Raw genomic sequence first — 21,760 nt, forward strand, 5'->3', positions numbered from 1 at the left:
ATAAAGTGGCACAGATGTAGACAGAGTTAGTTACCAAAGACAAACGTTAGATGAGGATTTTTTTTCTTTGGTGGCACAAATTTAATGAGAAATTTTAGAAAAACATAGTTAAAAAAAAAACAAAAAAAAACATATGAGGATCGGTGTTTATATTGCCAAATAAATAGAGAAAATAGCACTACCAAAAAAACAGAGAAAATAGAAAACAAACTATGATGTTCATCAAACAAAAAACAAAATAAGATTATGAAAGGAAAAAAAAAACTAAGATTATAAAAAAAAACGTATTTAGTAGTTTATGGCACAAATTTAACAAAAGTTTGTTCAATTGCTTAAATATATATTATTAAATAATAATGTGAAAGAAAAACAAAATAAAATTATGAAAGAAAAAAAAACAAAAAAAAACTAAGATTATGGAAGAAAAAAAAAAACATATTTAGTAGTTTATGGCACAAATTTAGCAAAAGTTTGTTCAATTGCTTAAATATATATTAAATAATAATAACAATAATGAGTTGTCAATATTAAATTTAGCAAAAGTTTGTTCAATTGCTTAAATATATATTAAATAATAATAAGAATAATGATGTGTCAATATTAAAATGACAAAATTAACCTCAAATTTTGGCTCCAAAAAGCTGTTTAAGACAACTTAAGACCTTTTATAAATAAGATTCATTTAATGATGTATGTGGTCCATGTGGTTCATAATATGGACCACATACATCATTAAATGAATGAACCTAAAAAATGAATTTTGTTTATATTTTGAAAAAGAGGGAGTAACACTTTGTAATAATTTTTATCTAAAATAAATAAAATTCAAAATTTTCGATCAATTTCGGCTTTGAATGCATGACATTTGAGTTGATAATCAATTTCGTCTCACTACAGTACGGCGCACAACCAACCCCGTTAGCGTTGGGTTTGGGTCCTTCAATTTCAATTCATCACTCACTCAGTGAGTGAGTGAGTGTGGTTTCAACTAATTCGGAATTCGTCAAAACCCTCGCTCGTACTGCTTCTTCTCCTCACCAACATTTCCCATTATTATCGCTTCTCTTTTCCATCGCATTTCAACAACTTCAATCTGCAACGTACTAATTCTTATCTTAAGATTTACAACTAAATCACAAATTTCGTCCTTAAATGTATGGATTACACATAACATATTGCTCTAATTATTACATATTTATTTGTATAAGGCAAAATCAGATCATCTGGGTTTTTATTGCTTTTTTGTTGTTTTTTTTTCTTTATGTGCTTACACATCCTAGTTGCTATTATTGCTTAAGAATATGAGGCTTTGATTTTAGGTTTTGGCAAATGTCAGTAGTTAGTTTGTCAGATTAATTTTTGCTCCTTCGGCCGGGTTTGAACCCAAGACCTCCAACTCCTTTTTCCCTTAGCTCAATGTTTAACATCACACATCATCACTAACAATAAGATTTGACGGAGAACAAAGTTGATCGGGTTTATAAAATTCGGGACACAAAATTGAACACCTTTACAAATCCATAATAGATATTCATAATGAATTTTAAGACTATGATTGATTGCTATGTTTGTGGAAATTCAAAACTAGATGCATAAAATTATCTTTTTAATTATCACTTTAAAAAAATAGTGATACAAGAATTCAGTTCAAGAATGCTTGACATTTTGGTTTTTTTACCAACTTAAATTGATGAGACGATAGCTAAGTTTTCAAACAACTGTACATCATTTGATCATTGGTGTGCCGGCCCAAAATGGGCTATATATCCCCTTTTTTCCAGCTCTAGGTTTGACTAGCGACTTAGTGCCCTGACCGAGTAGTCGATGATTGGTCGGAGTTTAATAACATAGGCTTATGGACTCTAGTTAGGTTTCATTTTGGTACTGTATTATTATGATTTTTTGTTGCTGAAAACTACATTGATTGGTATTGGAGTTTCTGGTGGGTGTCTTACAGAGGCGGATCCACCATATGGTTGAGTGTTGCTGTACCACACTAGATTATTGCCCAATTTTTTTCACACATACTACGACAACACATACTTTGTCTTCACTTCAGTTCTCTCTTGCAAACTCTCTTCTCACATCAGAAATCGCACCCCTCTTCTTCTCACAACAAATTTTTCTAAGCCAAGCCAAGGTAAGTCAATCAATTCTCCAATTTCTCCTTCCGTCTCCAATCACTTGTTTTAGGGTTTCAGAATTAAGGATTGGGAATTGTTAATTCGAAAATTGTGTTAGACAAATTTGATAGATTATGCCTTAATCATTCAAACTTGTTAGGTAGGATCAAATTTGAATATACATGTCTTTACCGTGGATGCCCTTTAACTGTTTGTATAGGTTCTAATACTCTGCTGTATTTTGTGGTTACTGCTGTATAGGTTCTTCCAACTGTAAATAAATGCACATGAATTCACTTTCTAAATGTATACAATGTTGAGAGTAATGTAGGAGTTCCGAAGTAAAACTGCTCAATAATAAATTATAAACCCTTTAAAGGTTTGAGGAGTGAACTATGTAGGACTTTCCAACTGTTGAAACATCACACATAATCATAATAGTATGTTTGTAAGTTTACACCGTCTTCGATGAATTCAGTTTTTTTATTGTAAGACACAAAGAGAGCCAATGACATAAAAAACTTTGAGGTTATTGCTGTTAACATCTGAATTTCCTTACTTTATCAAAATTAAAGGGAAAGATTCAAAAAAGTAACTTCTTGGCTTTGGCAGGAACCCCAATTTCAGTATATATGACTATGACAAGAAAAATAGGTAAGCACAATGGTTAAGGCCTAGAAATTACCCATGCCCCAGGGCATGGGAGCATAGAAAGAAATCCAAGTGCAGTCGTATTTGCCTATTTGCATATATCTCACAATAGAATGTTGATAATGGTAGAATTGTGTTATGGAAAATTGCTTATTTTTCAAAATTATTCATTATTGCTTATTGTGTTATGTAGAATCGTGCATCGTGGTTCTTTCTACAATTGTGTTTACAAAGTCACTGTTCTTATTTTTAGTATAATTTGCATCATAATTTCTTTGAAATTTTAGCCGCACCAATGTTGAATGTCTAGATCTGACCCTGGCGTCATGGCCCAAAATTATGATGAAAAACACTACCACTGTTTTTTTCCCCCTTTTCTTTTCTATATTGGTAATCTAAAAAAGCAAATTGATTTATCAGGTTTTGGTTTTCTGTCTAGGAATGGGTCTTCTCAGCATCATTCGGAAAATTAAGAAGAAGGAGAAGGAAATGCGAATTCTTATGGTGTAAGATTCTCTCCCTGTTCTCTCCACCATTCTAGATTTTACTACATTAATTATTAATTAGTTGCAATTGTTATGCAGTGGGTTGGACAATTCAGGGAAAACTACAATCGTTTTGAAGATTAACGGGGAGGACACTAGCGTCATCAGTCCTACCCTTGGATTCAACATCAAAACCATCACCTACCAGAAGTAAATCTTCTCTTCATTTTTCACCTCACAAATCACTCTAATTTTATTTGTATATCTCTATACCGATGTCCATTTTTATTTTTCTCGTTTGCTAATTATGTTAAGTCATCATTTTTAGGAATTAGGATATGTGAATAAGAACGTGCTTTTGGTCTTTATTTCAATTGAACATGATTTATGAATTTTGCTGTGACAATAGTAATATACTTTTGTTTTATGAGGATAAACATGTGATATTGCTTCTTAATTTGGTACGGTTGTGGCATATTCTAAAAAAACTTTTTTTCCTTTAAATGCTTTGGAAGTATTTGCTTGTTATTTTCCTTTACCATTACACAATATGCAAGATCATTGTTTATGTTGTCAGCCTTTGTTTTACCGAGTTTCTTACGGTCATTGTTGTCAGAATCCCGATCAGAATCGCGAAAACCCATGATTTAGCGATTTCACTCACCCCTAACGATCCGGATTGTGAATAGAATCCTGAGTAACAAAAAAGTGTGTCGGGGTTTTTGGCTTATTTGGCATGCTACCATTTGGGTGTTGTGAAAAGCTAGAAGTGATAGAATCTTCAATAATGTGACCAAAGGGGTTAAGGAATTGGTGGAGGACATTAAGGTGATGTCGTGGGAATGGAGTTTGAATAGATTGAAGATCCCGATGTGTCTTTTCTACAAATGGTGTTGGAATCCTAGGGATTGTATGTTAAGGTAGATACTTGGGGGTATGTTTTGGGGAGTTGCTGTTTTCGGATCCTTTTGTTTTGGTGCCATGCTGTTTTGGCGCTGGGTGGCTGCGGTCTTCCAGTTCAGGGCTGTGGCTTCTCGGCAGTGGGGTCTGTCTGTGGTGCTGTCTGTTCTCTGTTGATCAGTGCCTTGTGCATCTGTTTCTGTTTTTCTGATTTTTTTGGGTGGTTTGGCTTAGGTGTTGGCCTTGCCGTGTAGCCAGGGCCGTTTCCGACAATTTAGAGGCCCAATTGTAATCTTGACCATTTTCGTTAAAAAGAATTAAAAAAAAAAATCTAACATTGGTTCAAACATGACTTTTACCTACAGACAAATAGACACTTACCTACGAAAAATGACATTTAGTGACAGATTTTGTCGTAAGTAAAAGTGTTATTTTTTTTTATCCTACACCCCAACAATTATACCCTTATCCCTACGAATATTTGAGCCCCCCCATAAATTGGAGGCCTAGCTCCATAGAGCTCCTTGCTCTTGCCCAGGGACGGGCCTGCGTGCAGCACCGGCCTTTTCTCCTGTGTTGTTGTTTTTGTGCCCAGCGGCTCTTTCACTTCTTGTTAGGGGTTGGCTTTATAATAAAGTTTTGCGGTTTGAAAAAAAAAAAAAAACCCGAGTTGAGTAAAATCCCTGCGAAATATGATGAAAACGTGAAATCAACGTGATATTGTGTGATTCCATACGATTCTAACGATCCTGGCTTTGAGTCGTTTATGTTTAAGCTTTGTGACTAGGCTGTTTTATGTTTAAGATACGAGACTTTGAGTCGCTTATGTTTATGATTTGAAACTTCGAGTCTTTTATGTTTAATTGGTTGTTTTATATTTGTTTAAGATTTTAAATATATTACTTTTGTTTTGGTATGATTCTTCAATCTGGGTTGCGATCTTATGTTTTACAATCTTGCTATCCCCATTCGATCTGATGCAAGATCTTGATTCTGAAAACCTTGAGGCTTTTATCTAAATTGACAATGGCAGGTACACTCTAAACATATGGGATGTTGGAGGCCAAAAAACCATTCGATCTTACTGGAGAAACTACTTTGAGCAAACAGATGGTTTGGTTTGGGTAGTTGACAGTTCGGATCTGAGAAGATTGGATGATTGCAAAATGGAGCTAGATAACCTTCTAAAGGAAGAGGTTTGTTCAATACAAATGGTTATTACTTGTCAACATAATAGATTGGTTACATCTAAATACTTAACTGAGGATATTCAGTAATTTTCTTAAGGCATATAATTTCATATCCCTTTTATTTGATCTATTGATTAACAAAGACTTGTGTATCCTCTTTGCTAATGTATCCAAGCATAGTAGTTGCCTAAAATGAATGCTTTAGGAATATTTACCAATGCCTTCGGTGGATACAGCAAATCCTGTTTACTCCGTTAGCAGCTACTTTCCTTTCCTTATGATAACTTGTGCATTTACCTTGTTGGGGAAATAGTTTTTAACGAGAGTACCAAAGCAATCTTAAGTTATTTTGATTCTTTAGCACTTGAAGAAAATGCTCGTTCACCAAAACCAGCTATAAATACTTCTCATTGTTAATAATTTGGGATGCTCAAATGATTACTCTGTTCTTCTTTGGCAGATGAGATTGTTTTATTTTGAAATGTTAATTGTTTTATTTTTCATATGACAGAGACTATCTGGAGCATCCTTACTAATTCTAGCAAATAAACAAGATATTAAAGGCGCCCTTGCACCAGAAGAAATAGCTAAGGTAAGCTTAATTTTATCTGGGCATGATCTTGGTAACTTCGCAGGAATTATGACTAAAAAAAAACATAATATGCTGAGAATTGGCTGTTAGATATTGTGAACCACTTGATACTCTTTAACTAGACGGGATTTTTATATTAGTCCTCATAAGTCATAATTATCTTCCTGCAAGGCTGCACTTATCTTAATAACTACTCGTCGGCCTATAGGAAATGTTGCTTTCTATTAAACAAACCTATTTGTGGCGGTAAACAATCATCAAGATACAGATGTTTTTATTCAAGATACGGCTGTTAACCATGTTCTTTGTGGTATGTATGACTACATATAAAATGATGCAGGTTAGGCTCCTTTAGATACGACTCTTTGTTATAACACTTCATCATGTACATAAAAAAATACGTAGGTGCTTACATAAAACTAAACTTAAAAATCAATCCTTGTTAGATGAGATTGTCTACAAAGATCAAAATGATGTAATAACACATACATAGGTGATAACAATTAACAAAATAAAGTCACATCAGTAAAATAGTTCATTTTTTTGACAATATATGGAAACCCTGGATAACTTCAAGAGAAGTGCACAAGCATATCCTTGCAGTAATGTTTCAACAGAACTAAGTTGATTTCAGAAGTTCCAACTTTCAATTTATTTATTTGAAGTACTCAAACACTGCAAGTATTGCAAAAGTTGAATTTTAGCTGTTTTCGTGAAACAAGGGCTACTAAGCGTAAAAATTAACTAAGGTTAGATAATAAGAATTGTAAATTATACCTGAACCACAATGGGTCAAACTAGTTATCTCTTGGGCTAGTTCAATATATACTTTCTTTAGTTTATTTACTGATATGCTCTAACTGCGCAGGTGTTGAACTTGGAAGCGATGGATAAATCTCGACACTGGATGATAGTTGGCTGTAGTGCATACACTGGTGAGGGCTTGCTTGAGGGATTTGATTGGTTGGTCCAGGACATAGCCTCTAGAATCTACTTGCTCGACTAATTATTCTCATGCCGACATCCATGAAAGGGTTCAAAGCTCAAACTTAGAAGAGCATTCTTAACCCCAATATGCTATCATTGGAAGGCATCCTCCCTGCATCTCTTGAGATGTTCCACATCGAATTTTTACCTCCTCTTTTTCTATTCAATCATTTAATCTAGTCTAGTCAGTGTACTAAGCTTATTTACTGTAAGGTTTTTATGTGAATATGAAGCTGGGAAGTAGAGTACTCCCTCCCCTCAGTATCATATTATTAGTAAAAGAATAACGACCTATAATAAGCATCACTTTATGTTTTCAATATACTATTTATCATTTTATTTCAATACTACCTTAAAATTAATATCGTGTGGATTATTCTCAAGTTTATTATACTATACTATGCGTTTATGATGATGTATAGTTAAGTTAACACTCGATAGTGCTGCTGGTGATTTTATCACTCTAGAATTGCAATCAATTATCAGATGTGTTTGTTTCATGTTTCTTTATTACTCTAAAATCACCATATGGCTGCTTCAAATAGCCAGGATTAGCTTGAAATCATTACAAACTCATCAAATGTCATATTGACCCAAATTTACTAAGATTGAAATTTTGATTCAAACAATATTTGGTATCCCTGTCCTCCGCTTTTTGTTCCCTAACATCTCCTACTGGTACTATCAACAAGCTTGGACAGAGTTTAGCCATAGGCATCAGACCTATTGGTGGATTGTTGAAGATCATGTGTTGATGGTGGTATCACCAGCATAGCCAATGACAGCTTCATAGGCGGAGTTGCAGTTGGCAGCGGATGACGAAGGACATTGGTGGTGATTGTGGGTGCAAATGGCAGTAGAGATTTGACATCATTGTACTCTACCATGTTGCACCTCTTGGGAAGTCCACGATGAGACTTAGATGAAGTTTGTGAATTAGGGAGGTGAGGTTTGAACAGGTTCACTGAGCCTGAACAATATTATTTGACCATTTCTTCCATGCAAGTAGAAAACTGCATTGTGGTGTTTGCGACTGGTAACGATGAAAATGAATACTTGTAACAATGAGCTCTTTATGGCAACAAAAAAACCAACAATCAATCAAACAAAGAAGAACCTAATTTGGTACAGTTAAATGATTGCATGCTTAAGAAACTTGCATAGAGGAAGTAACATGGGACAGAGTCGTATAAAAGCTAGCAATGCATTCTAATAACGGTCGAAGGTTGATCATATATTTATATCTGGTTGTTGCATTTTATTAGTGAAAATTTGATTTCATGAACAACAAAGTACTAACTGATTAAATCAAATACAAATCCATACCTGTGATTAAGGATTGAATCCCAAAGAATAATTGACGGAAACACTTTAAAGTACATCTAATACATCTTGAAAAGATACTCCTAACTGATTTTGCAATCAAAATCTACTCAACACTAAACAAGTACCACACAAGGATATAGTTCAACACGCGTTTCATTTTTGAGTTTTTGATTGGTCCTTCTCTTTTCTTTCAGATCATAATACATACAAAGTTCATTGGTCAAACAATTTACAAGCATGTCATCAAATCTTGCTAGAAATTCATCAATTTATGCAATGTCTCTGCTAAAAAATGTCTCTTTTTTAAATTTACCCTTGTGACAAACTCGTACATAATTTTAAAAATTATTTAGTAATATTTTTATTTTTCATTTTAATACATTTTTTATTTTATCATTTTTATTTTAAAGTATACTTTATAGGGGTAAATTAGTAAATTACTTCCTTATCCTATCATGTTGGATACTAGGAGCCCGTTTGATGCACATCATATGATAAAGATAAGATAAGATGAAGACTATTACTTTTTCCATCCTATCCATTTCTCGCGCACCCTATTTTTTTTCCTTCAAAAATGTCCTTGAAATTTTTGGATTTTAAAATCCGAACTGGTGTTTTCCTTTGTTATTAGGTGAAACACCAAATATTTGGACATTTGCCACCGGTTTTTATCGGTGTTATAGCAAGGTAATGTAAATAGGATATTTGACACTGGTTTTAAAACCAGTCTAACAAATCCATTTGACACTGGTTTTAAGGAATGAATCCCATAGAATAATTGACGGAAATCCCTTAAAGTACATCTAATACGTCTTGAAAAGATACTGTTGACTGATTTTGTAATCAAAATCTACTTCAACTAAAAAAGTAGCACAAGGATATAGTTCAACATGCGTTTCATTTTTGAGTTTTTGATTGGTCTTTCTCTTTTCTTTCGGATCATCTTGCATACAAAGTTTATTGGTCAAACAGTCTACAAACATGTCAAGCAAACCTCTTCAAAGATCAAACATACTTTGATCTTCCCTAGGTGTGAAACATATTTTGCTAGTTAAAAATAAACATATATAGTTGTAATTAAGGATTGAATCCCAAATGATAATTGACGACAATAATTGAGAAGAAACCCTTTCAACTACGTACATCCAATACACCTTGAAAAGATATTCACAGCTGCTTTTTGTAATCAAAATAAACTTTGCACTAAAAAAGTAAACCTTCGATTAACCCAAAAAGTCACATGTGTCTTAGGTTAATCTCAAATCATTTTGTTCTTTTTTAGAAAGACGATTGTCCACTACCTCCATCATCTATAGAGGGGAAGCTACACAAGAGCGAAGAGACATCGTCATGAGAGTTTGAATTCTTGAATCAACACAAATGGTTCTGAGACCTCATGAAAATTGAAAAAGGATACAAACCACAATCACCCAAAAATAATCAAACCGAGTCAATCCAATTTTGTGTGACAATCCTGAAAAAGCAAAAGAAGAGTTTGAAGTTATTATGGAAGATGAAGATGATTCAATTTCATTAGATGAAATATGACACTTTTTCATCGGTGTTCATCTTTTTTTGGTCGATATTACACCGACCGACATATTTTTTTGTGGTATATAATGTAACACAATTTTTTATGGCCGATATGTAACTAACCTTTTATAAATTATATATATATATATATATATATATATATATATATATATATATATATAGGGTTATGTTACAAGCCACTCTTTGGTGGTGTCTTTTATCAAGTCACACCTTAAGGTGTGATTTTCACTTTTTAGTTATAACTTTGATAAAAGACACCTTCCCAAAAGTAAGTTGGTGTCTTTTCGCAAATGCTCATAGAGTAACTTGATAAAAGACACCTTCATAAAAGGTGTCTTCTATCATAACCCATATATATATATTTGACTTTTATGTGGTGTACAAGGCACCGACATTTTATTTGGTTATTAATGTTCCGCATTTAATATTAATATATGTTTCGTCAATAATGTATTTTACCTTTCATTTTGTTTTATTTTGATATTTGTTATTTCATAACTTCTATGAAGTTCAACATGTGTCAAAATGCACAAATTGAAGCTCATGTCCGATATTACGCTTTCAAAAAGACAATTAAAGTTTTCTTAACTCTGACATACACAATGGATGACTTGAAGACACAACTTAACAAATACTTTGTGTATCTTGGTGAAAATCATACTACATCTCATGTATTTGTACATGTACCATGTGTAGATCTTGGGGCGGATAAAGATGAAGACATGTGGGGAACGGTTTATTCTCCCCGAGTGATTCGTGACGATAGCGATGTAGGATTTATGTTTAGGTCGATGGTTGAAAATAATGTGTTATATCTCTGTGTTCGTTCCCACTGTAGGTGCCCAGATTGTCAGTAGAAATTTGATGTCATTTAGTGGGTTTTCTTTAACTTTATTCGTGTATTGTTGTGTAATGTCTTGCATAATGCTTCACTTTTGTTGAATTTCAAACTTTCGCGTAACGATAACGTAATGTCGTATTCGTGTAATGTTAATGAATCATGATAAATTATGTAATGTTGTTGTATTAGTTTTAGTTCATCTGGAATTGTCGTTTTTAATTACAAGTCATAATAAGCTGAAAATGGCTTGATTTTGCAATGCAGATTGCACTGTCTGCTGATACCGATAACAACGGTAGTTAACTACCGTCGAATAGAAGTCAAACGGTAGTTATCTACTGTCGGTAGTATCTGTGTCATTTCAATGTGTTTTTAAGAAGAAATGAATGTGAGAAAATCAATTTTCATATTTTTTTAGTGTTTTGGAAGAATGAATAGAAGAAAGAAGTACAAAAAGATGGAACAAATGACAAGATTGATCCAAATGTCAGGTAATATTTTATTAGAGTACCTCATTTTCCACTAAAATAAAGTAGCATAAATAGTAATGATTTACATTTTAGAAATTAACACTTATCTTGACACAAAATATGCAGACATCGCATCTGTATTTCACGGTTCACAATTATATTAATTTAGATTATCATGTTTGAAGATTTTGCAACCCTAATACAAATTTATCTCATTAACGACATAAATTACTTTATTTAATACTAAAACGTAAGTCATTAACCCCTTAACATACACACACAATAAGCTTGTGAAAATCTCCATTCATGATAATCTAAATTATTAAAATTGTGAAACAGACGAATACAATTGTAATACAATGTTTGTCTGCATGTTTTGTGTCAAGATAGGTGTCAATATAGTATTACTTATTTAAATAAAAGGTAAATTGGGGTAAAACAATAGAATTTCATTCTACCAATCCAAACAAAGCCTTTAGAGAACATTGTCTCCTCTTGAATCCGCTGAAATTAATCGGAATCTAATGTAACAACTTTTGAATATTAAGATCACTGAGCAACAAAAGTTTGCAATTTTATAGGGTATTGATAATTTACAAAGTTTACCCTAACATAACAAAAAAAAAAAACACAACTTTGTTTACCCTTCCTCCTCACCCCTACCTTCCTCCCTATTCTGCTCTATATACCTAGCTGACATTACTCTGTGGTGCTTACAACAAAAAGTTTTCCTATCTAATATTTCCAGTCTATTTACCTTTGGCTGCCATTGGTTTTTATCTTCTTATTGCTTTTAAAAGATGTGAAATTAAATTCCCCAGAAGAAGAACTGGACTGGAACTGGAAGAACTATCACTACTTAAGTCTTCCAAGATATCCAATTTTGCAGCAAATCCATGAGAAGAAGCAGAATCTTTGTTAAATATTTGGCTGGGTTCAGCCATGCCAGTTTTGTTGCAAAGTTTCTTGGAACTGCTTCAAATGAACTTTTTTAGCCCAAGCACAAGGAAATAGTTTAACATGTGATTCATTTTGAGCTCTTGATTGATCCTTCACACAGTTCTAACTCAAATCCTGTGCATTCCAAAGAAAGAGATAAACAAAGTATTAGAAAGATTTTGTGTGCCACGAAGCATTAATGCACTTAAGTAGTGTACAAATTTATCAAAAAACAAAGATACTACTTATAAATCACAAGTAGAGAACGAGTATTATAAATTGATTCTTTATGTAATAATTATAAATAGATGATATGTATTAAAACTTGTATATAAGTAGAGAAATATATATAACTATAAGTAGATGAATCTTTTTTTAAAAAAAAAAACAGATAATAATCCACAAAATAAAAGTTTTTAATTCAAAATAAACTAAATAATATATATGAATTAGAGCACTTAAGAAAAAAAAAATCATGTTTTATTAAATATTTACGTACCTCTTTGTTTTGTAATTTAATCAAAGAAATCACACTCGATGGAGATATATTCCTGACATTACCAAAACGAAGTGTAGAGGAAAACATAACCCAGAAATAGGATAAATATAAGACAAATATAATGATTTTGATATGATCAAGCCAGAGTTGATTGTCCTCGTACTGATTTTTGCTGGCTAGCTCACGGATCTAGTGAAGACAAAACAAATGAAGATTAAAAAGTTAACAATAAGCCAACAAAAAATTGATACAATCAATTACAAGTAAAGATAAACAACATAGTTTGAGAAGAATCGAGTCACAAAATTGATGTACCTCCTCCTCACACGACATCACCAATTTAATCATAGAAGTAGATCTGTGTTAATATATCTTATTTACGAATCAGTGAGAGATAGATAAATAGCTAGATATATAGGAAAATATCACGTTAACAATATGCAACCACAAAATAATCAGGGAAACGAAGGGGAGAGAGGGGAAACGAAGGGAAGAGAGGCAAATACATAGATCTACACTTTAAGATGCGGTGCTTCAACACACGATTATGAGGAATTTATAGAATGCGTTTAGGTTAAAATTTTGTGTTATCTATTGGAAAACAAAAAATAAATATATATTTTTAATAAAAAAATGTCATAATAAATATATTTATTTGAATTATGGAAATTAAATTTTATGCCGATAAATAATGTTTTAAGCCCGTTTATTAAAGAATTTGCAACTCGGTTGGTAGAACAATAATATGCGGGGGGGGGGGGGGGGGGGGGGGGGGTCAGGGTTCGAACCAAAAATTCCCCACCTTTTCCCACTTAGGATCAGTTTTAAGCGTATGATAGGATATAAAGTAGGATAAAGATATGATGTAGACATGATAAGAATTATTCTATCTTGTGTTTATTAGAAACATGGGTTACATATGTTTTAGTCCCTATACAATTTTTCATCAATTTTTAATCCCTTCAAAAAAATTCCGTCACAATTTTGGTCCATGTATTTAAGTATAATCATGTGTATCCATCGAAATTTTGTATAATTTTTTGATAGTCGTATTTTGTAAGTTATAAAAATCTCTCTTGTAAAAGTTTAATTTTTTTTTTTAACCTGTAATGAATTAAATATGAATTTTTAAGTTTTTAGCGCTTAAATATTCATATCTTGTTAAAAAGTTCAATTATTTTTTAGATGAGATTGTTATAAAATTATAAATATCGATATAATAATTTATTCAAAAATGTGAAGTATACACATGATTTGATTTAAAAACAGAGACCATAAGTGGTGGTAGAAAATTTTGGAGGGACCAAAATTTCATTAAAATTTTATAGGGACCAAAAACATTTTTAACCCTAGAAACATGATAACAAATACAATAACATATTTAACCCTAATGGCTCATATTCATGATAGGAATTTGAACAAGTGAAGCAGGATATGATAAGTTCTAATATTAATCTTGATGTGTTATCAAACTCTAGATTGAGATAAGATATGATATAGTTATCATATCCTATCTTTTATCTTGCGGCAGCGGACCAAACCGATCCTTAAAAATGTGAATCCAACTAAAAAAAAATGGAAAATATTATGGAACTTTTCTGTAAATATTTCTAGCTATATGAACTACAACAACCTTATTATCTCTAGATTTTTCTTGCAATTAAATTATTTGCTTTAAATGCCTGTAGATGTTCCTATCTTGTAAACCCTGCATGAAGTATATATAGAGCTCATCCAATTTCGAAGGAAATCTACAACCATATGAGTTTTAGGATTGCTTCATAGTATTGAATGTGTGTTTGATTATAAGGATATGTTTGTAGAGTAGAAAGTAAAGGTCATTGCAGTCAAGCAAATCAAACACACTTAGATTTAATGGAAAAGTCTTAAAAGGAAACTTGAGCATGAAGGGGAAAGCAAGATCAATACGTGTGAGATGTGCCGAGAACTTACAGTACTTGTAACTAAGTTACCTCCAAATTTGTCCAAATTAGGTTCTTCGTTTGGTTGGGTTATTAGTGACTCCAATATACTGAGATATAAGTTTAGATTCGAGCAATATTTGGTATCCTTGTCCTCCACAATTGTTCCCTGAGTCCTGACAGATATACTGGTACTATCGACGAGCTTGAATTAAACAGAGTTTGGCCCTAGGCATTGGACCTATTGGTGGATTATCGAAGATTGTGTGTTTGACGGTGGCCTCACTAGCAAGGCCAACAACAGAGCTTCATAGGTGGAGTTGCAGTTGGCAACGGAGGATAAAGAGCAAGGTCGGTGATTGCGAGGGTAAATGGCAATTGAGAATTGGCATCATTGTTCTCTATGATGCTGCATCTCTTGGGAAGTCCACAATGATAGATTTAGTGGAAACTTGTGAATTGGGAAGTTGAGGTTTAAATAGATTCACCAACCTTGAATCAATAAGACTGTTTCTTCTATTGTAAGCAGTAAGCTGCGCTGTGGTGGTGTGGTTACAACTGGTAACCATGAAGATGAAGCTCTTCTCTGACATGTAATGGATTAATTTCTATTTCCACAGGTCGTTTTGAAATTTAGTTCATTTAGATTTCAATATTATTTTGAACGGTTGAATTATGGAATGGCATGGAGCCTCATGCTGAAACAATACCAGAAACAGAAGAGCATAAAGTACAAGCTTTTGTTGGCTCATGATAAACCAAAATTCAGTAAGGTATCAAGGATTCTTGTTTGTATTTTGTATTACAAAATCGGTGCAAATAAAAACATTTGAATATCATCGAGGTAATATCGCAGTCAGCCAGCACATGGTATCAATCAAAATATAGTTTTACAACTACAGCAGCTATAGAGCTTCCATTATGAGTTTCTCTGTAAGAGCTTTGGAAAGTCCCATCACTGTATCAGTTGATCCAACCTACCACAAGGATCACACAGATCATTTGTTAAGAAAACAGAGTAAAAGGGATTAATCCACATTACATCACCCTGAAACAAACATTCTCTAGAAAATTAACTCAATTGGCATAGATGTCTGAGAAATGAATGAAGGCTAAAGCTAAAAATATTTGCTTTTTGCAGTCATAAAAGAAAGCCCCCCAAAAAAGGGGAAAAAGATATTGGAAAATGTAAAAATTGGAGCATAAGAAAAAAGGTATTAAAGTAATTCACATCATGAATCGTTTTGAATTTTGATGGCAACGAGGGTATGAGTCTACAGTGCAGAGAATGCATATTGCTAATGTGGTCTTGTTATTATGTGCGTGCATATGCTTTTGAGAGTTAGTGCTATTGAGAAAGCAAGATGACTAACCACTGCATCCACAAAAGGCAACGTCAATGGATGTTCCAGCATCAAACCCCCAGCAACATTGAACGTAACTCCGTCATCAATCTGAGAAGCTCCCATCAAATAAGAAAACTCATATAGTATTTGGTTTGACAAGAATTTCCTGAAAGAAAATTTCAAAAGATCAAATGTTTTGAGAAACCGGTTAAAGTACTCTTTTCACCTTCATACTTTGCTCAGTCCAAGGGTGAAAAGTGTACTTCTAAAAACATTTACCAGATTATCAATGACCTCGTCTGGTATTTCAAGGAAATAAACCTGTCATATAGGAACAATTTTACAAATGTCAGTCAAGTTATCTGCGAAGGCTGAAGAGAAATAATGAGTTTCTGAAAAAGCATCTGCAGCATCTAATATACAAGATGCTTCCTAAAATCTAGCAATCTAGATTATAAATGAGCTCTAGGTTAGCAGCAAGTTGTACCTCTGCACTCTCCCATCCCCCATAACGTTTTCCGGTCACAAGGTTAGTCACCACAACAGATCCTACCACAGCTGCATGACTACCAGAATATCCTGCAAAATCACACAATTTTGAATGTAGCTGTTACATCTGCCTATAATTACCAACAACAAAAAAGGGGGGGCTAAAATTCATACAAACCTTTGACAAATTCCCGTGCTTCTTTCTCACTAGTTGGTTTTTCCCTGATTATTCCTCGATATACCACAACCTACAAAACATTTATTTGTAGCAACATAATAAGTTTACAAAGGTTTAAACTTCAGCCAAAAGAAAATTAGGAAAAGGTCATATAGGATTTAGATTGTAACTCAACTTTTGAGCAGATGTATATAGAATGAGATGCTGGGGAAATGAAGACATAGAATCAGAAAGTAAGAATAAACCGCAGAGTCTGAGCCAAATATTTGGCCTGGTGTACGTAATGAAATATGTACAGAAGAACCCACTTGGGTTGGTTTGGTGATGTTGGCTTGGGACCTTGGAGTGTGCTCCTCCTCAAGGTCTCAGGTTCGACTCTCCCCGGTTCAATTTGAGTGGGCTAGTTTAGCTTCTTCAAAAAAGAAAAATATGTACAAAAGAAGGCTTATATTAATACACTAGAAACACAACCAAGTTTTATTTATATATTATGTAGGTTCACCTGCTTTAGTTAATGTTCTCTTTCTCTGGATATCTATCTGTTCCATATAAGAGAGTGGAGAACGAAGCCCATGGCTAGGGAACATCTAGTAAACTTCTGCTTTGGAGGATTCCATACTTTTTGTTCGAAATGTACATTCTCTCCACTTTTTTTATTTTATTTATGCTAACCTACTGTAATTAGAGACTTGACCTTAATAGGTACCCAGATTATCCCCACAACTAGGCCCTTTGTGTCCACTATGAAATTAATCCCCAAGTCGGAAGCAGGGTGTTCGACTTAATTCACACAGGATTGGACTGCCTCCCAACTGGGAGACTCTAGGTATATAACTCAGGTTCTTTTCCGGGAGGATAGTCATATCACAAACTTTCCCAATACCAAATTGGTTTGACCACATATTCTTATTTTGACAAAGCTAAATTAATTTATATGATTGTAAATAGCATCAGAATGTGAGCTGGGGTGGACAACATTCTCAATGAGACTAAGTTGGCAGAACAGGAACAGAAATAGTCACAGATATTATCTGTAAAAAGGAAAACTGAAGTCACGCCTTTCTTCTTCTTCATTTATACACAACTACAATAGCTGTCATTTCTTATCAATGCTGCATAGTTGAAACTTGAAACAAACAAATACTGAAAGATGGAAAGAAGAATACATACAGTGTCTGCAGTGATTAACAATGTTGTAGGAGCATCTGCCTCCAATTGACCATCAGTAAGGAGCCTTTGAACAATAGCATCAGCCTAAAGAAGTATATCAAGGTTAGATCCCTAAATTTAACTTCAAATTGAGCACAACCTCTCAACTTTATGATATACTTTTCTATCATTTAACTTATTTAGGTTCTTATTAGAGGAAGTTTATGGTATTGTGGGGACAACGATCTGCAATGTGCTGTGTTATCGGTCACAACAATCAGATGCAAAGACCTTAGACTGGTTCTTCCAAAATAAACATATTAGAAATCAAACAACAAATATGAACTTGTGGTTCCATTGTCTTTCTCAGCCTTTCAAGTTCAACAGTGAGCAGATTTGACAAGATTAAAAAAGTTCAAAATGAATATTACTTCAAACTAGATATAGTAAAATTTTAGGATGATTCACCCTAAAAACTTCAATCGTTCAGTATGTTTGGTTCTGCAGTGAGAACAATTGATTTTGAACTTCATTATGTAAAATTGATTCTGACTAAAAGTGAGTTGAAGGCAAAGTGATTCATGTTTGGATTTTTTCATGTAAAAGTCAGTTGCACTATAAATTTGTGTATAAAAATCAATTATAGACTCAAAAGCTACAAATCCTAGCTTCAAATAGAATTAATTCTAAAAACAAAATCAATTCTACACGAAAGCAACCAAACATATCAGAATCAATTACGACCTCTTTAGAAGTGGAACCAAACATACGAATGAACTGGTATAGATTTTCGATCATCGTACAACCAACAAGCAAAAACCAAAATCATTTCATCTCACTCCATTTTCCCTCCTCACATTGATTTTCATCTTTTTGTTTTTTTTTTCTCAAACAAAAAAACCCTTAAGTGTTCACAACTAAGTAATCTATAATTCAACTATTCTTCAGTTTTTTAAGCATAAAGGAGACAATGTACAACAATTTACCAGTCATTGGATAGCTAATAAGTAATAACTGCTAAGTTTACTACATATATATACATAGAGCTAAGAAATACTGACACAGACACTAGACACTAACACGTCGTTACCGCTAATAATTTGAGACAATCGACTAATTGAATAAAATCACATGTGTCGGTATCGTGTCAAGTGTTGACACCCCTTGGATGAGAAGTGTCAATGCTTCAAAATATAAGGGACAAAAAGGATTCAGAATGGACAAGTGAAATAATAGATGAAAAGAAAGAAAGCATATATACCTTAGCCTCTGCTAATGTTACAACCAAATCTTCAGGCTTTTCCCTCCTAATGCTTTTCTCATCGATATCTGCAGTCTAGTTAATTAAACTATTTCAATTTCTTTAATCATACAAGTAAATTGGCGTAGTTTGACACAATGCATAATAAATAGCATACCATTATTGTGAATTCGTATCCCATTTCAGCAAGAATTTGTTTGCGAGCTTTAGAAGAAGAACCCAAAATTATCTTGAAAGAAGGATTTTTCGAAGCCATCTATGGTAGTCGGCGTGTTTTCTAAGCTCTTGCTTCTAGTTGCAGAGTTGTGTTCTCAGTTGCTTCCCGAATACCAGGAGCTGGAGGCTACAATAAATCTAAATAAATCCACTCAAAAAGATAAATAAATAATTGAAAATGTTATATTTATTCGTATTTTTATTATAAATTGTTTTGAAATTTTCATACATATTAAAAAATACAATTAACTATATATTAAAAAGATAATTAACATGTTATTTTATCAATTTATCTTTCATTAATGACATAAAAAAATTAAAAAGAATAGAAAATAAAAAGTAGTAAATAATAAAAGGTATGATAAGAAAAATAACATTAATGAATTTTGGTGATGGCCGGGTTCGAATCCCTGACCTTGCATATTTTATGCATCGTCCATACAAATTGAGCTATGCTCATGAGGGCATCATACAATGATATATAATAAAACATAAATATTTTTTTGGGTTAATTATGTTTCTAGTCCCTATAAAATAGCGACCTTGTAAGTTTAGTCCCTACTTAATTTTAATAGCATTTTTAGTCCCTATAAAAAAAAATTTACTTATAATTTTAGTCCCTGCTAAAACAAAGTTTGATTAATTATCCTTAAACTCTTAAATTTTTGAACGATTTTTTTGAGACAAGATTAGAACACTATGAAAGGTTCGTTTACTAAAATTTAGAATTTTCTGACATGAAATGAATTAAATATGAATTTTTTAAAACGACAAAAGTTAAAGATAAAAAGTAATAAAATCTGGATGTAGAAATCAAATTTTGCAATAATTTTTTGCGGACGAACTTTTAGTAATGTTCTAAACATGTCTGCAAAAAATTGTTCAAAAATTTAAGAGTTTAAGCATAAATTAAACAAATTTGAATTGAGTAGGGACTAATACTCAGTGCAGAAAAACAAAATTAGGGACTAAAAATGCTATTAAAATTAAGTAGGGACTAAACTTACAAGGTCGCTATTTTATAGGGACTAGAAACATAATTAACCCTATTTTTTTAAATGACTTGTAATAAAAATAAAGATCAAAAGATGTGAGGAAAAACATTTGAAGACTAAAACTTGATAAAAAAAACATTTGAATACTAATATAAGATTTACCAATCAGTCACTAAAGAGGTATTCACAACGACGAAGGGTATTGAACGGGTTCCACTTGTGTACCATTGGCCAATTTATGTTATATAACATTGTCCAATCAAGGTGTGCCACGTGGCACACCTTTTTTTTTTAAAAAAAATTCAATTAAAAGATGAAGGGGAAAACACGTGAGTAGAAAACTGGGAATCCCTTTGCTTTTCTCCCCTACGACATCCCACCATCAACTTTCTCTGCCGCCGCCACCTCCTTCCGCCGCCGTCCTCCTCTCCGCCGACCACCGTTCCTTTTCTTTTTCTCCCCTGCGACAATCTATTTTTCAAAATTTGATGAATTTGATTTGGAATGGATTTTGAGATTCATTGAGGGAAAACAATTAAAGCTGGTTTGGTTCTAGGTGTCAAACTTCAAACTGATAGACCAGGAATCACAGTTCTATTACAAGACAGAGATGTAGAACCTCAAACTCAGCATGACATGAGAAGAGAACTCAAAATGTTAAATTGTAAGAGAAAGATTAGAGCCATAAAAAAACAAAAAGAAGAGGGAGTAGACTAAAGTTGATCACCGGCCTTTTAATCGGTGATGTAGATTTTGTTGGTTTCCTGTGAAATAATGAATTTCATAGTGTTGTGTTATAATGCTTGGCTGGTATTAACACTATGGCCTCTGTGTTTCTTGTGTTGGTCACTATTTTACTTTCTATAAATCATTCAGAACAGCTTCAATCCTCACACTCTCAAACTCTTTTAAGAATTCAACAGCAACTGAGAATAACTCCACAGATTTAAGCAATTGGAAAAACTCCACAAATTTTTGCTTCAGCTGGTTTTTGAAAAGGAGAAGAGGGATGCGTTTTTACCTTTTCTCAGTCTTCTACTCTCACGTGTTTTCACCTTCAGCTTTAATGTTCTTTTGCAGTCGAATGTTTTTGACAGGTGGCAGTGGGATTCAAACATTATTGATGGTTACACTGTGAGAGGGGCATATCAAATTCTGACAACACCAGATTCCAACACAATTGTACAAACAGATGAACTGGTTTGGCATAAGCAGGTTCCTTCGAAGGTTTCCATTGTTGCTTGGCGCTTGTTGAAGGATAGGTTACCCACCAAATTGAATTTGCAGAGGCGCGGCTGTCTTCAAGCTTCGGACAACACTTGCAGTACGGGTTGTGGATTAGCAGAATCAGCATCACATTTGTTCTTGCATTGCGAGGTTTTTAGTGCTCTTTGGCAGCGTATCCGGTCTTGGATAGGCATATGTGGCGCAGATCCTCAAAACATTCGTGACCATTTTTATCAGTTTATTCATTATTCAGGTTACTCGAAGGCTCGTCGGTCGTTTCTTCAATTGATTTGGTTGCTGTGTGTTTGGCTTCTGTGGACGGAACGTAATAACAGGGTATTTAATAGCATAGAAACATCTATTGAGCAACTAGTAGAAAAGGCAAAATATCATTCTTTATGGTGGCTAAAGGCTCATAAT

General features: G+C 33.4%; 2 protein-coding genes and 2 long non-coding RNA genes across 9 annotated transcripts; 1 reads left to right on the top strand and 3 right to left on the bottom strand.

Moving 5' to 3' along the window:
- Window positions 1–2,052: 2,052 nt before the first annotated feature.
- TTN5 (ADP-ribosylation factor family protein) lies at window positions 2,053–7,273 on the top strand. 5 transcript variants are annotated; one of them, XM_085734721.1, is made up of 7 exons: window positions 2,053–2,140; window positions 2,736–2,777; window positions 3,195–3,280; window positions 3,359–3,469; window positions 5,193–5,355; window positions 5,861–5,941; window positions 6,810–7,273. In XM_085734721.1, the coding sequence occupies exons 3-7, from the start codon at window positions 3,216–3,218 to the stop codon at window positions 6,945–6,947; spliced, it is 558 nt and encodes a 185-aa protein (XP_085590847.1). In that variant the 5' UTR covers window positions 2,053–2,140; window positions 2,736–2,777; window positions 3,195–3,215; the 3' UTR covers window positions 6,948–7,273. The 5 variants fall into 5 exon arrangements, with proteins under 5 accessions (XP_085590847.1, XP_085590845.1, XP_085590843.1 ...); XM_085734719.1 differs by having other exon boundaries at window positions 3,214–3,280; XM_085734717.1 differs by lacking the exon at window positions 2,736–2,777.
- LOC146900825 (uncharacterized) lies at window positions 6,362–6,855 on the bottom strand. Its single transcript, XR_015022385.1, has 2 exons — window positions 6,719–6,855; window positions 6,362–6,616 (listed from the first exon to the last, which is right to left on the bottom strand). It is a non-coding gene; the product is annotated as an uncharacterized LOC146900825 (long non-coding RNA).
- Window positions 7,274–12,055: 4,782 nt separating the features above from the next.
- On the bottom strand, window positions 12,056–13,088 carry LOC146900826 (uncharacterized). Its single transcript, XR_015022386.1, has 3 exons — window positions 12,873–13,088; window positions 12,558–12,746; window positions 12,056–12,193 (listed from the first exon to the last, which is right to left on the bottom strand). It is a non-coding gene; the product is annotated as an uncharacterized LOC146900826 (long non-coding RNA).
- A 2,117-nt stretch (window positions 13,089–15,205) lies between these two features.
- On the bottom strand, window positions 15,206–19,230 carry LOC146900827 (Maf-like protein). Of its 2 annotated transcripts, none has more exons than XR_015021039.1 (8): window positions 19,060–19,230; window positions 18,903–18,977; window positions 17,663–17,746; window positions 16,493–16,562; window positions 16,313–16,404; window positions 16,120–16,146; window positions 15,853–15,991; window positions 15,206–15,456 (listed from the first exon to the last, which is right to left on the bottom strand). XR_015021039.1 is itself a non-coding variant. In XM_085731269.1 (8 exons), exons 1-8 carry the CDS (start codon window positions 19,156–19,158, stop codon window positions 15,385–15,387), a joined length of 615 nt encoding a protein of 204 aa, XP_085587395.1. In that variant the 5' UTR covers window positions 19,159–19,230; the 3' UTR covers window positions 15,206–15,384. The 2 variants fall into 2 exon arrangements, 1 of the variants encoding a protein (XP_085587395.1); XM_085731269.1 differs by having other exon boundaries at window positions 15,853–15,933; window positions 16,105–16,146.
- Window positions 19,231–21,760: the final 2,530 nt, after the last annotated feature.

This window comes from Medicago sativa, chromosome 8 (assembly GCF_051527215.1).
Source record: "Medicago sativa cultivar Bolivia chromosome 8, Bolivia_mono, whole genome shotgun sequence".
NCBI lineage: Eukaryota > Viridiplantae > Streptophyta > Magnoliopsida > Fabales > Fabaceae > Medicago > Medicago sativa.